Source organism: Phodopus roborovskii, unplaced genomic scaffold (assembly GCF_943737965.1).
Source record: "Phodopus roborovskii unplaced genomic scaffold, PHOROB, whole genome shotgun sequence".
Classification (NCBI taxonomy): domain Eukaryota; kingdom Metazoa; phylum Chordata; class Mammalia; order Rodentia; family Cricetidae; genus Phodopus; species Phodopus roborovskii.
Window position 1 is genome coordinate 957693 of NW_026126470.1, and position 15387 is coordinate 973079.

The window sequence follows — 15387 nt, forward strand, 5'->3', positions numbered from 1 at the left end:
GAATAAAATCCATTGGTATCATGAGCTGAGAAAAACTGTTACTGAGAAAAATTATTTTTAACATATTACAAGTGGTTAGGCATTTAGGAACATATATGAAGAAAGGAACTCGCCTGCACACTTAGTCTTCATGTTCTCAGAAATCTCTTCCCTCACAGCTTCTCACCTGATTGGGTTATAAACATTTGCTGGTTTTCTGATGCTGTTTGGATGATCCTTTTCACTCAGTGGTATTACATGGTAGCAAGCCAAAGAAAATAAAACAAAGCCAAACTTAAAGGAATTGGAAGACAGATAACTTTGTTCTGTCCATTATCAATTCTCATTTGAGAGAAAAAAACTGATGGATGACCTCTGACACCAACAAGGACCTAGTGTGGTGATATGTGCTTATAATCCCAGACTTTGGGAGTCAGGGCAGGAGGGTGGTGAGTTCAAAGCCAGCCTGGGAAAAATTAAAAAAGACAAAATATAAAGGAAGGAAGAGTAGAAGGGTAATAAGTAACAGCAAGAAAAATGATGGCAACAAAATAAACGTATATTAAGGCAGGTCATTTGTCATCAGAGAGAGTCTGAGCAAATGTGAGCAGGGTGAGTGTGGTATAGCAATTAGTCTCTAACTCTAAATCTTGTTTATTTGGAACTTTTTAATCTTAAGTTTTACAATTCAAAGTTTATAAAATATTTATTAACTTCTTAATCTGTGTACAAATATGCACAGAAATAAGTGCCAGGATGGCCCTTTCATACCCATTTTGCCAACTTCATCCATCGATGACACTCCATCAACTATGTGTAGCCATGACCCTCCCTGGATTTTGTATTTTATTTTTTATCTTTTTGAAAGTCACTTTCCTGTCTTGAGTGACAGCATCATCCTCGTGCTCAAGCAATACAGCTCTTCTTCAACAAATATATAAATATGTATAATAAGGAAGACAGATAAAAATGATGCTCTTTTAACTCTACTTTTGTTATTTCCAAGTGAGAAAAAAAATTCAACTTCTGAGGCTTCCTGGATTCCAGGTTAAGGATTTAAAAAAAAAGAAAAAAAATCTGATAGGTTTGAGCGTTCCTTACTTTACTTTTGTATGGGAATGCCAAAAAAGATATTTTTTTAAATTTCTTCTAAAACAATTTTCCTAGATAGGAATTTAATGGTTATCCTGTTTCATGAAGGATCTTACATCATGATCGGAATTGATTCAGTACAATTGTATAATGTACTCTAACTTCTTTTTTCTCATGTCCAGAGAATTCTTAGTTTGAGACTCTGCTCTGCTATCCTAGGATTTATGTTTTCCTGGTTTTGTCCCAAATCTTTTGTTAGGCTCAGCAGAGATGTGGTTGCACGAGATATCAAATAATAGCTAGGAAGGAGCCCATCTTCAGGAGAAGAGGAGCACCCACAAACTGGTGCCTTTCATTTAACCTGATTAGAAGCAGAGAAGGCAGCTTGAAGACAAGCTGTGAGTTGTAGGGCTCTCCTCATAAGCTGTCCTGAGCTCTGAGGTGCCTAAGGTCCACCTGGGACACTGGGTTTGTTTAATGCTAATCCTCACATAGCACATGACAACTGAGAGACTAGAGGCAGAGATGAAGTCATTCTTCTTGATGTTGTGCTCTAACTGTATGTGTACCATTGATGCATGAGACTATGGGATCTCAACCTCTCAGCAGTGGTACCATCAGGACCACAAAAGAACCCCACTACTAGATTCTCCCAACATTTACTGAGACAAGACTCTCAGGAAGTGCTGTAACTTACACTCATTTCTCTCTGCCGTCTGCTTTCGTTTCTGCAAGTGTTGGGCGTGATGAGAGGGCATTTGGGGCCATGGTATGGCATGTGTATGGTGGTCAGAGGACACCTTAACGGAGTAGGTTGTCTCCTTCTACCACATGGATTCTGGGGATCAAATGGAGCTTGTCAGCCTTGGCAGCAAGAATGTTTATCCACTGAATCATCTAGGTACCCAGTTCTTTATTTTCAGTACACTGTAGCAATGTACCTACCCAAAGGCAGTTTAGGGAGTTCTGATTGCTTGATCTGATTTGCTTCTTGATTGCTTCTTCATTTGGAACTGGGCAAAGAACAGTCCTTCTATTATAACTGCATATTTATTTCAGATGTCGTTTTTATATACTTTATTTGTAATAGTCTTAGAAGTGTTTTTAATCGATATGAAGTATCTTTACAGTCTTGTATTATTGGCCACCCCAAAAACAAAACAAAGCATGTGGCAGTGATGTTGGCACGGTTACACAGCCACAAAGCTCCTTTGTCTTTCTCTTTAGGTTTAAAGTTAGAGCAGGTTTTTCAAGGCCACATGTTGTTGGATGATGAGACGCCTGAGCATTTCACAGCCTGATGTTAAATTGTATTCCAGCTCTCTAAGTTCTTCCTAGAAAAACTAGAACAAAAGCCCCAGTGTTGAAGTAAGGATGGCTGTGCTTCTGAGTGTTTCTGCGTCCTGCTCTCCTTCCTGTGCAAAGTTGGGAAATCCCTGTATTTTCTCCAATGAGAAAAACAAGAACCATGATCCTGTTGGTTCTCTTCAGCAAAAGCAATCAAATGTTCAGGGGCATCCAGACAAAAAGCAGAAATGGGCTAAAATGACTGGCACTTATACCATTCTCAAAGAAAAATCAAAAAGTACCATCTGCACATCATCACAAGACATTTTTGGCTCTGTGGACATTAATGCTTTATAAGAGCAGCTTTTCTGTTCTATTCATCCCATAGGATGGCCCCAGTCAGGCCTCTGGAGGGTTTCAGTCTGTCTCTCTTCTTGGCCTACTGTATGGCAAAATCCCAGTCATCAAAGCCTTGACATTGGAAGCTCTAAATGAGAGCTACATCATAAGCTATTTCACAGGTGTTATTTTTTTTAAGCCTGCCAGGCAAGACATTACTAATTTATGGTTAATAAGTATTCACTCAAGATGTAAGCAAAACTATTAAATGATGTAACATTTGTATAGTTTACCAGGCAAAAAATAATTCTGGCTGTAAGTAAAGTAACACCAACAGACTTGGTGGCAAGAATGCTCATGCAGTATGCAGTGTGCAAAGAACAGCAGTTGGAAGACTCCAGGAGAAGCACATCAGCACGTCAATGCCTCAGAAAGCAAAATAGTGGTATATCATTTCCTAAATTTGCCTGCAATGGTCACTCACCTATCAACTAACTCAGAAAGTTTTCATTACTACTCCTTCCTGGGCAGGGCAAGCCCTGTATAACAACAGGCATTCCTTGCTCACTTTTCCTTGACAGGTTGGACATCAGGTGTCAGTTTCTTTCACTCCTGTATAGCAATGACAGACACTGAAGATTTGTTAATTTCAGAGTACATAAGGAAAGAAATCTTGTTAGACAGCACATGTTACTATTATTTCTCTTAGCAATCTATTTTTTTCCTTTTTTAGCCCTTAAGATTGCTTTCTTTGGAAAAGTATTGTACTACAGTACAGTAGTTTCTTGTTGAGAAGGATGGCTGGCTGGGTAGATGGCTGGCTGGGTGAGTTGATGAATAGTTGGGTGAGTAGATGGATGGCTGAATGAGTAGATGGATGGATGGATAGGTGGATGGCTAGACAGATGAAGGAGTGAATAGATGGAAGGGAGGATAGATGGCTGCCTGGATAGATGGGTGGCTGGGTATATGGTTGGCTTGAATATATGATTGGCTGGATAGTTGGAAGGGTAGATAGGTTGCTGGCTGGTTAGATAGATAACTGGATAGATGAATGGCTAGGTTATATATTTATCATGTTAAGCAACCATCTGATAAAATTAATACTTTTGGCAACTATGGATAAAATGATTGATTCTTAATATTACAAATGACCTACCTCATTCTGGGTATACTTTGCTTTTCAGCCATGACTGTTTTCACTTGTTTTATGTCCCTTTTGCATGAAGAAGGTAATGAATAACTTGGTAATTTCAGAATGTTCTTTCCACCGCGCTATGAAGCATACTGGTTATTGGTCTCTAGGGTAACAAAGGTCAATTGGCTAGTCTTTGGAGACTAATTATTGAGTATAAAGTGTGTCTTCTATTTTAGCCCCACACAGATTGCACACGACTCCTGTGAGGCCCAGAATACCTGACAGAGCACATGCCAGGCCTGGTAAGAGAGCTTTGCTTTCTCTGATGACCTACATAGTTAGCTAACTGGGGAAACTACAGAAAAGAGCAAAAATAGCCAAATTTCCCAAAGATGGAAGGGTTTGGAGAGGAGAGATCCAGGACAATGTCCCCTTAAGTTGAAATCAAGGGAGCACAGAAATTCTGATCCTTGTGGATAATTGAAGGGGTTAATTCATTGGAGTGACAAGACTTAAAGGTTTTTATGGATGTTTAGATTCAGAGACCTCTGTGGAACTTAACAAATATAAAAAAAAATAATGCATTTCATTCACAGATCTCACAAACTTTAAATGTTTTATGCCTTTTTTTTCTTGCCTCAAGAAATAAATGGCTTTTAGATTCAAAGAGAATGGTTTTACTCAATACCTTCTGTCATCAAAAGAAACATTTCTCATCTCAAAAAGAACATGGTTTATTCTGGAGCGAAAATTATGAGTGACCATGACCTGGGAATACACATTCTGGTCTTCTCAAACAATGCTCCAATGAAGAAATTATTTCATGAACTTTTTATAGTAACAGAACAAAGAAAGCTATAAATCAAGACTCTGAGAGGCAGAGTACAGGAAGATGGAGAAGCCTCAGATGCTATCTGATAGCAACATTCTTAGCTTTTTATTTGGTGGAAGTTATCTGTCTTAGCTAATACACCCCTAAGGGTTTACCTGTTAGTTACAGGATACCCATGAGGTGGACAAGGAATGACTATTTGGCAGGAGATATGGTAGCCCCAAATTAATTATAATTAAGCTCTAAACCTGCAATATTCCAACCTCTCTACATCAATGCAGTTCTAATCAGTCAGTGGTTGCTGACACAGGTTCCTTCAAGGAATTCTTATTTACACTTCAAAGGATAAAGCTATTTATAAACAATAGAGTATTGAGAGATACCTCATACTTTGGTATTTAAGGAATGACTAATTGTTCGATGTAAGTTATTCTCCTGCTAAGCATCTTAGAATCTTAGCACCAGCTGAAGTCTTTCTATTGTTTTCCTGTCCTTTTCCATTGTGATTCTAAGTATTTTGAAGGCACTAAATGAGGAATGTTACTTACAAAGGTCAATGTGAATGTATCTCCAGGTAGGTGAGAGAAAGGAGATGACATTTTTATATTCTTTGACTAGTATATATGTAATATACAATTATAATATATAAAATATATATGTGCATATATACTATATAAATATGTGTGTATATAACATATAAATATACACACACATATATGTGTATATGTGTATATACCCACACACACAGTGTTGAGTGAAGTCATCTAAGGATTCAGGAACAGTTTCTTTTTTGACACTAATTTAAAGAATAAAAAGGCAGGAAAAGATCTCATCACTCAACCAGAAACACAAAGACAAGCAAGTACACAGAGGCAGAGTCTGCATGTGGGAAAGGAACCCAGAGCTGGAATCTGAGGGGCATGTTGTGTGGGAATGGAATGAGTTCCCTTTCTTCCTGGGAACTGGCTGGTTTGTGCTATTCCAGGGTGTTGGATAATCTGGACAAAGAAAGAAAAGTACATATTTTCTCTCCACATTATTGCTCCCCAATAGTCCCTTGGTGGGGGCTTTAAACTCTCACCAAGTGTTTTTCTTGGGGAGAGAGAATGAACAGGAAGCTAGCTATCTTAAATATCCATGAGAAAAAGAGATTAATCTACCCAGAGCTTTTGTTCTTTGTATGCCTGCTGAGGATCTGTTTGGCTCCTAGTCCTTCATCTAGACAGCCAACATTTTGGCTATAATCTCTAACTCCTAAAGGTAATTGGGTAGAAAAAGCTATACAAGAGAAAATATTTTCATGTGTCTTTGTGTTACAAGCATCAATGAGTACTTAATATGTGACTGATTAAACATTTCTGTAAAATAAATAGTAATGGTTGACAATGACTGTGTACTTACCATGTGTCCTGTGAGGTATATTTGAGAACACTGAAGTGCTGAGGGGAGCCAGAAAGGGAATGAAAAGGCAGGCAGTCTGGCTCTGGAGCTTATGAATGTAAGCACACTCAGTGTTTGGTTTTCTAGAGAACAGGAAAGAGCTGTACATGGTTGTACCATGGCTCTGTGCTCAACAGTGGATATGTACAAGGACTGTTGTAATTAAACAGTATCTAGAGACCTCGGCAAAGGGACCACCGATTTATGAGTTATGAATGGTGGTCTTGACATTAAATACATTTCAGCTCTCAATTCTTCACTAGGTGTAATGCAATCCTGAAATTCCTTCAGTTCTATTTTGGAATGTGTCTAATGGCACACCCAGAAAGTAAGGTAAAATCTCTCCCACGCAAAATTAGAAATTCCCTTGCTAGTTTTCGAGAACAAATATTGGAGCTTAGTAACCACCTCAGTACGGGTTCAGATTTTCGTCCTCACCTATGAAAGCTTGTGACTTTCATAAGAAAATGTGGCTTCACTCTCTGGACCATATTTCCATGTGTAAGAGTTGTCCTTACTTTATTGCCTAGTTAAATTTTTTTCAGTTCTCTGAGAAGTTTTGTTTGACTTGGCTGAAGACTTTTAATAAGGATATGTCTAAACTGTTTAATCCCCACTTTGTTGTAGTTCTGAACAAAACAACCACAAGACCTAGTAAAACCAAACCCAAAGTGATACCCCATGGAAACGGAGTGGGAACAGGTAATAATCACTATTGTATCTCTGTTTGGTTGCACCAAAATTAAATGCTGTCTGTGGTGGTTTGAAAGGAAATGGCCCCCAAAGGGAGTGGCACTATTAGGAGGTGTGGCCTTTTGGAGTAGGTGTGGTCTTATTGGAGGAGGTGTTTCACTGTGGAAGCAGGTTTTGAAGTCTCATATATGCTCAAGCCACGCCCAGTAAGACAGAGTACTTTGCCATGGTCATGGTGTCTCTTTGCAGCAATAGAAACCCTAACTAAGACATTGTACATCTCATATAATCTTGTTGGATTCACACATCAACTTCTTTTGCATAACTTTTGGAAAATGTTTGTAAAATTAAAATTTTAAAGTTTCAACTCTTTTTAAGTCAATGTCAAATATCCCTAAAGATGTTGGAAAAGAATTTTCCAACTTTTCTAAACATGGTCTACTAAATTAGCTCCTATATATAGTTTTGTTTTGCAAAAATAATTTCAATTAAATGTTAGCTACAGGATGAAAATAGAAAAAGAAATAGTTGCTTTCCCTTATTTCAAACAACTTCCTATGTACAGGTCAGTCTGTGTAATGACTTGGTTTTCCCTTTTATACTCTCCCATAGGGGCCATCACGGTTTTCTGAAAGGCCTTTAACTGCTAGCAGTCTGCAATATGGAATTTAAATAAGAAGAAAGAGACTTAATTCAAAATAATTAGCAACTGGTAGCTGTGGCTATAGTCTTACTAAAGCTTATAAACCATTCTGATCAAAGGACACAGCCCTAACTTCCTTAGAGCTATGGGAATGTGTCTAATAAAAATCAAGAAACCCAATTTATTTATTCCATGGGCAAATGGGACTGCATTATTCATTTGAGATATTTTTATAATATAAATTATGTATTTACATATGCAAAATGCATACAAATTATAATGTATTTAATGCATATGTGTTGTATTTAATCAGTTCCTGGTGAGAAAGAGATATAATACTCGAGGTTAGCCTAAAGCTCATTTAGATTCATTTAGAATGTACTTATTGTACTTGAGTATTGTGGTATCTAAAATTCTGGAAATTTCATTATTTTCAGATCAAATGAAAGAGGTCAGTCTATGGATTGCTGAGACATTGCAGTAGCTATTTGTGCTGAGCTAGTCATTCATTCTCCTTACCTGGAGTTTTAGCAGTGCTAAATTTCTCAGATTGGCATAGACTGGCTTTCAAGACCTATCTTTTCTTAGATCCTCTTTGGAGGAATTTAAGTCCACATGTTTAATGTTCAAATGATTCCTTGGAGGTTGCACAAGTAAAAATAGAAATTTGGTATAAACAGGGAAAATAAGCAATGACAAAAAATTGATTGGCCCTGTTGGAGAGCTATTGGCCTCTAGTATAAAAAAAACATGATTTTTTTTTTTTCTAGAGCAAGGAGAATCATCGAGAGAGGGCAAATAACATTATTATACTTTAACTTAGCAACACTATGAATTTTTTCAAGACCCACTTTTGAACCAATTTCTGTCATTATTACCTGCCATACATTCATTAGTCATATTTGTAATATCTTGTTCAAAATAATTTGGGGCTGAGTAGTGTTTCTGTAATGTAACTACTGGGAGGAAATGGCTGCTGAATACCTGCATAACAAATGAATTGCCTCTCCCCCATTCTAACCAAAATGTATGTGCTTGCTCAATGTTGCCAATCTATTGAGGCTTTCTGTCAAAGATCATCATTGGTTTATCTCTCAGGTGGTGAGGCCAGCAGACAGCATCCAACCATCCTCACCTTCAGGGTCAGTCTTAGCTGGAGGCCGCCTTGAATATTTATTTCTCAACACCACTGTAGATACTTGCTTTGCATTGTATGGGTTGGTTTTTCTTTAATTTAAGGTTAGAACATAGCTGAGATTTCATTTTATTACATTTATGTGGGGTAGGTAGGGGAGCATGCACAAGTGCATGCCCTTGTACATATATAGAGATCAGAGAATCAGAGGATAACCTGCAAAAATCAGTCCTCTCTTCCTACAGTGTGGTTCCTAGATACAGAACTTTGACATTGTGTGCCTTTATCCATTGAGCCATGTTGCTAGCCTAAGGCTCATAATTTGCATGGGTCATTTTTTTTCACTATTGTGCTTTTTTGTGGTTTTCGCATATAGATGCTACAGTTTAGGTAAGGTGTTCCACACATTAGAAATTTCTAAGTTGAGAAGTGTAAAAAAAAAAGGGGGGGCTGTTTATTGACTGTCTCTTTAGAGACTTGTCAACCTTAGTCCAGGGAGTCTGACAAATACTGGGCTGGCTAGACATTGAAGCATCACTTTTTGGGGTTCTTTACATGCCAGGCAAAATAGAATTTTGAAGCTCTCTTAGAGTGTGTGATCTGTCAGACTTTGTCACGCAGTTGAGTCCCAGACTCTTCTCTCTCTGTCCCCACATGGAGACTGCCTCACAAGGAAAACCCAGGCTCCTCAGGGTGAAGTATGTGGGTTTTCTAGGCTGTGGCTAAATCTTGCAGGCAACTGGCTCATTGCTCATGAAATGTTAGCTAGGTGCTACAATTTGGAGTTCAAAGCACAGAGGAAAAAAAAATCATACATAAATATCACCCTTTGTAATCATTGGAGATAGAGCCACTGATTCATTGCGAATTGATTTCCTCTGATACAATTGGAAATCAACATGTTTGTTTGCAAAGTTTTTGTTACTATGGTTAGAAATATCCTGAATCATTATTTCATCTTGGACAAGAAATCACTAAGTGATGAATTACGTCAAGCTGTAGACTTCTGGAAAACTCCCATACGGCAGTGGTGGATCATACTGAGGTTCCAGTCTTGGTGCCTTCAGAGCCAACTGCCCTTTAAGCATATGTGTCAATTAATCCTATTTGAGAGAAAAGAATTCAGCTCATAGCCTGGGCTAGACTCCCTGGTTGGATGCCAGTTCCATGCAATCCATTCTCTACAGTGTCTCTCGTAATTGGTTTCATTTTTAACTTTTCTCCTCATCCTGATTCTGTGCTGCCTTTAGCCTTTAATTGCTCCCATTCACTGGTTTACCAGAGCCTGGGGCAGCACTGCTTGTCTCCAACTCTCTCCAGTGAGCCCCAAAGTTACTGTTTGCAGGGCTTCCAGATAGAACTCTAGTCTCTTTTTTTCAAGGGCTGATGTGCTATTGATTTGATGATTTATATCTAGAAATCCAAATGCTGTGGTGCCTATCTCCATCTGCATAGAAAGCAATGGGGAAATTTCTGATTTCGTCTAATTTATTCTTTGTCCCCTTTCCCTCCCCTCTTCTCACCTTCTCCTTGCTGACCCCTGTCCCTCCCTCCCCTTTGTCCTTAATCTCCACCTCATTTCTGCCTTCAGGCACTTCTTTGTACCCATCCTGGGGTTAGTGGGTCTGCATTTGCCTATAGAAACCACTGAAATCCTGCAACAATTTTTTATGAGTGCCACATGATGGTGGCACAGTTACAGGACAGATGGTTGCCAGCCAACATCAATAACTCTCGTATAGGGAGACATTTGAGCCCTCTCGGGAGATGAAGCATATAGGGATATAGTCACTTTAGTCATTGAGTGCCATTGTGAGAAAGAAGGAGCCAGCGGGAAGACTTAGTGCTTGAGAAGACACTTGGGTGTTGAGAGCATGTAGTACCAGTTTCCTACTGTGAGACCTTGAGCAGTTTGTATAATCTGGCCTTGGATCTCCTCATTTGTGGGTCCTAGATGTGATATCCCACACAGAAACTTCAAAACTTCAAAAAGCTCAAGTCAAGTAATAAATATGCAGAGTGCTTAGACTATATGAGAAATAATCCTTTGTATTTGAAGGACTAATAAGGGCTAATAAGATCTACTCAGAGAACACCCAGCCTATTGGCATTCTATGGAATGTGCTCTCTCTCTCTCTCTCTCTCTCTCTCTCTCTCTCTCTCTCTCTCTCTCTCTCTCTCTCTCTCTCTCTCATGTGTGTCTGTTACCTTTGAAAAATTATAGTAAATCAAAGTCTGTCACCAAACCAAGTCATCTCAGTGACACAGTGGAAGTATTTTCCCATGCCTGACTGTCATTTATAGAATGATCAGTCACATGATCTGTTTCCCTCAACCCAGGGTATCAAGAATACCAGAGCACAGGACCAGCTTGTTTTAGATGAAATTTTCAGTCTTCCACAATCCTCCAAAAATAAACAGGTTCTTTACAGCAACAACTCTACTCCATGGTACTAACTTCTGTATTTATTTTGTTTCCTGTGCTAAAACACCATGACCAAAAGCAAACTAAGAAGATATCTGCTTGATTTCTGTTCCTGCTTTAAGAGTGTGTTATATGTATTAGACATATGAAGCTCATAAACCAGTCTCTTTGCTTTTTTTCTTTTTATTTATTTTATATAACCAAGTCCATTTAAATGAAAACAAACATTTATAGACAATATTTGGGAATTTGGGCATTGTTCTTTCCAAACTACTTCCTGCTGGTAAGGGGCGCTGTCATGGGGGATTCTAAGAAGATGCAGAAATCCTGGCTGTAGTCTGTAAGTTTGCTTTTTTCCAGCTGTTTTGAATGTAGGATCACCTGGTACTCTGTTTCAGGCGGACTGGCGTGATCAAACCACATTAGTTTGGATGGAATCCACAGCTTTTCATTTTCTGTGGAAACAAAAATAGAAATCCTTTTCCCCAGTAACTTGTCCTTGAACTTAAATTTTGGAGTCAAAGCGTTTTTTTATTTAATTTATTATTTTACATGTCTATCCCAGTTTCCTCTCCCTCCCTCCCTCCCTTTTACCCTCTCTGCCCTCTCACATGCACTCTAACCACCCTCCCCTCCCATCCCCCACCACCCCAATTCCATATGTAGGGGAATGCCATCCAGTTGGGGTCATGTAGATCTGACAAGTCATGTGAAGTAGGGACTAGGGCTTCTCTCCTGTCTCTAGGTTAAGGCAGTTATCTCTCCACGGGGGATGTGTTAGCAAGGTCCTTTTGTGCACCAGGAATACATCCTGGCTCCATTGTCTGAGGTCTCTTAGACTGCTCAGTCCTTCTGGCTGAGACCCATATTCAGGGGGGCCTGAGTCAGTCCCATGCTGGCTTCCCAGCTATCAGTCTGGGGGCCCGTTAGCTCCTCCTTGTTCAGGTAAGCTGTCTCTATGTGTTTCTGCCGCATGGTCTTGTCCTCTCCATCTGCATCTGGGTTCTAGTTCGACTCAGTGTTTATGTATGGGTGTTTGCTCCTGTTTCCAGCAGTATTAGATGAGGGCTCCATGGATAAGTTAGTTGTTGATCTCACTATCCGGGAAGGGCATTTATGGTAGCCTTTCCACGGAAGCTCAAATTGTTAGTTGGCAGCAGTCTTGTAGTTCTCTAGACCTTTCTTTGTGTTCAATTTTATCTTCAAACCAGTATTGGCTCTCTCTCTCTCTCTCTCTCTCTCTCTCTCTCTCTCCTGTCTTCTATTCTAACCGGGCTCAATCTTCCTGGTCGCATGTGTTTTCCTTTCCTCCCCCTCGTTTTCTCCTACTTCTCTCTCCATTCACTGCCCCCCCCACTTCCCCTCTGCTCTGGGGTTTTTTTACAGGGTGCCATGAGAGCATTTCTCATGCATTAGTGTTTCTATTCTCATCCTCACCCAAGCAAGCACATGGGCAGACTCTCCTCCCCATCGCCTATCTTTCTCTGCCTCTTTTTCCTCTTTGAAGGATGTCTGCTGTGATGTTGCATCTTTGCATCTCCTAGAAATAGCAGGGAAGCTATACCCATGAAGTCTCACCAACATGGCTGCCTAAACAAGTCCTAAACAAGCACAACACCAGCAGACATGTCAACCTGGAAGGGGGAATCTCACAGGACCCCAACCCTAAACAAAGAACTACAAGCAATTGAGAAATATTGAAAATGAGAGACATAGTCTTCCTGGGGGAAGAACTGCCCCATAATTGGTTATCTAATACCAAATAGTCAGCCCTGTCTGAAATCACATACATACAAGTAATGTAAGACTGGGCAGGTTGTATCTATATATTTAGGAATGTATCTATATATCCCTGCATATATACACATACACATATATATAGGGATATATATATATAGAAACCATGAATTTGAGAGAGATCAAGGATAGGGGTAGAATACATGGGGGGGAGTTGGAGGAAGAAAATAGAAAGTGATATATTTTATTTCCAAGCAAAGAAAATTGTGTAAAGAGTGCAAACATGATTAAAAAAAAAAAAAAAAAAAAAAAAACAAGACTAGTATCACAAAACTGAGATACTGATTATCTGCATCATAATGAAGTTTTCCAAAACTTACTCCAGTGACTTGGGCGAATGGCCAGGCAACCACCATGTATGAGGGAGACAGAAGAGAAAAACATGAGACAAAGCAATGTTGAATTGGTTCCTTCCAAACAACTTTGGGTTCTAGGCCAATCCAGGACTATCTTTTAAACCCCAGAGGTAAAAATCCAGTTTGTAGCTTCAACATTCTAATAAGCTAGGCTGGCACAGGAGTATTTTTTAAGTCAGTTCAATAAGCATAAACTCAACCACATTGGGTTCTGAGGTTTCTTTATGAGCATTGGTGAGTTGGAGGAAAATTATCCTTTTAACTATGGAATGTACCCATGAAGACTGGCAGAAGGTGATAATTCACTCTTGGTAAAATCTGTCTGGTGAAGCAATACCTCCCAGGCAGCCAGTGCAGGATGAATGCCATGGAAAATTATGACAAAATCCAAAGCCACAGCCCAGCGCCAGCTTTAGAGAGAAAAATAAAACCAACAAATGTAGGATTTTTAGTATTTCATGTCTGGATGGTGGAAGACAATTCAAATGGGCATAAGAGCACTGGCGTTTAAGTAAGAGGTGCACATTTCCCTGGCAACTCCAGCTAATTAACCATGACTAAGAATGCTTAGCAGATTTTGCTATACAGTTATTCCTGTTGATTGTCTCTGCTTCTAGGAACCAAGCAAGCACCTAAGCCATCAAGTACTGGGAGAAATATGTCAGTGGACTCACGTGCCACAAAAAACCCGGGTAAGGAGTAAGATGTGCCCCTCTGGCACCTTAACACTGAAATTTGAACAGTAACAGCAATGGTAGATGACAACTAACACCTGCATGGCCCCTGTGTATGGGAACCCAATTAGCAGTAGATGCAAGCTGCCAGAGAAATAGTCCAAAAGACCACCTTTGAGGAAGGAAAGTGCAAATTAAGTTCTTTTAACACCATTGGGGGATAATAATCTAATGGTTGCTTACTAAATATCCTGAGGAGTCACCATCGACAAGTAGTACAAAGCCACACTGGGGTTTAGATTTTTTCCTTTTTTTCCCATTTTGCTCTTATGTGATTTATTATAATTTGGCTTGAAATGATTTAAGAGTCTGCTTTAAGAGTCTGTTATATGTATTAGACATATGAAGCTCATAATCCAGTCTTTGTTTTTTGAAAGGGTGCCATGAGAGCATTTCTCATGCATTAGTGTTTCTGTTGTCATCCTCACCCAAGCAAGCACATGGGCAGGCTCTCCTCCCCATCGCCTTTCTTTCCCTGCCTCTCCCCCTAGTAGCCTTGAAGTGGTAAGGTATTTTTCTGGGTGATGTCTTGGTCATTTTCAAATCAATGTAAACAACACAAAGAAAGAAATAACATTTTTCAACTGTAAAGGTTAAAGTTTGAGCTAAAGTGAGTTGCTCTAGACACGTTTAGCTTTTCCAGCCATCCGGCAAAGGTAGACTTTATTACACAAAGTATAAAAGTGTGCTACTTTCCTTTGCTCATTAGGCAGATATGGCTTGAAAGTGTAGTTTCTTGGGCTGGGAGAGCAAAGAGTGGGAAAATTGGCTCCTAGCTCGGAACCCTTGTGCAGTATGTCACACTCTAGTCGCCAGATGCCTGTTCCTGCCTGCCACAAGTGCTACTTTGATATAATTATTTGAAAAGTTCCAATGTTGTTCTCTTATAATTATATATTAGAGTTAGAGGATAGCAGGAACCATCCAGAAAAGGGGAAATTATATAAATGCTCAACAATGCAAAGTGAAAATGGTAGACAGAATTGTAGGCTCACGGCCAAAGGTGATTGGAAATCAGTACTTCTGGCATGTCTCTAGGGGAAAGATTCTCTATATATGAGAATATATGTGATCAATTATCTATGTGTGACCTTCTAAAACATCTGTGCCTACATATTTTATAAAATTACAGATGATTTACATATGTAAGTTTAGAGGATTCCCACTATGTATTACTCATAGGCACTTTTCTATAAATTATAAAAAAATCTCTTGCCATCCTACTGCTACTCTACTGTTTATAAAGTTTACTTATTTCAAACTGATTGTTTTTTTGTAGTAAATACTGATTTTATAATATCTTTTAGCCACAATCCCAGGGACTCGTCGCATATCCATTCCACCTCGACCTATGCCCCCTAGACCTATGCCTCCACAGAGAAAACCTTTACCACCAAATAACGTCACCGGGAAGCCAGGAAGTGCAGGTAGGTCCATCACTCACCTCTCCTCTCTCTCCATGACTCCATTCTACTGGCAATTCCAACCCTTCTCCGT

General features: G+C 39.3%; 1 protein-coding gene across 1 annotated transcript in view; it reads left to right on the forward strand.

Annotated features, from left to right (window-relative positions):
* The window catches only part of Abi3bp (ABI family member 3 binding protein), a 158111-nt gene that overhangs the window by 122442 nt on the left and 20282 nt on the right, over window positions 1-15387 (forward strand). The window contains exons 46-49 of the mRNA XM_051191629.1: window positions 4072-4137; window positions 6735-6809; window positions 13774-13848; window positions 15198-15317. Coding sequence (XP_051047586.1) covers window positions 4072-4137; window positions 6735-6809; window positions 13774-13848; window positions 15198-15317 — 336 coding nt within the window. The remainder of the gene's footprint in view (window positions 1-4071; window positions 4138-6734; window positions 6810-13773; window positions 13849-15197; window positions 15318-15387) is intronic.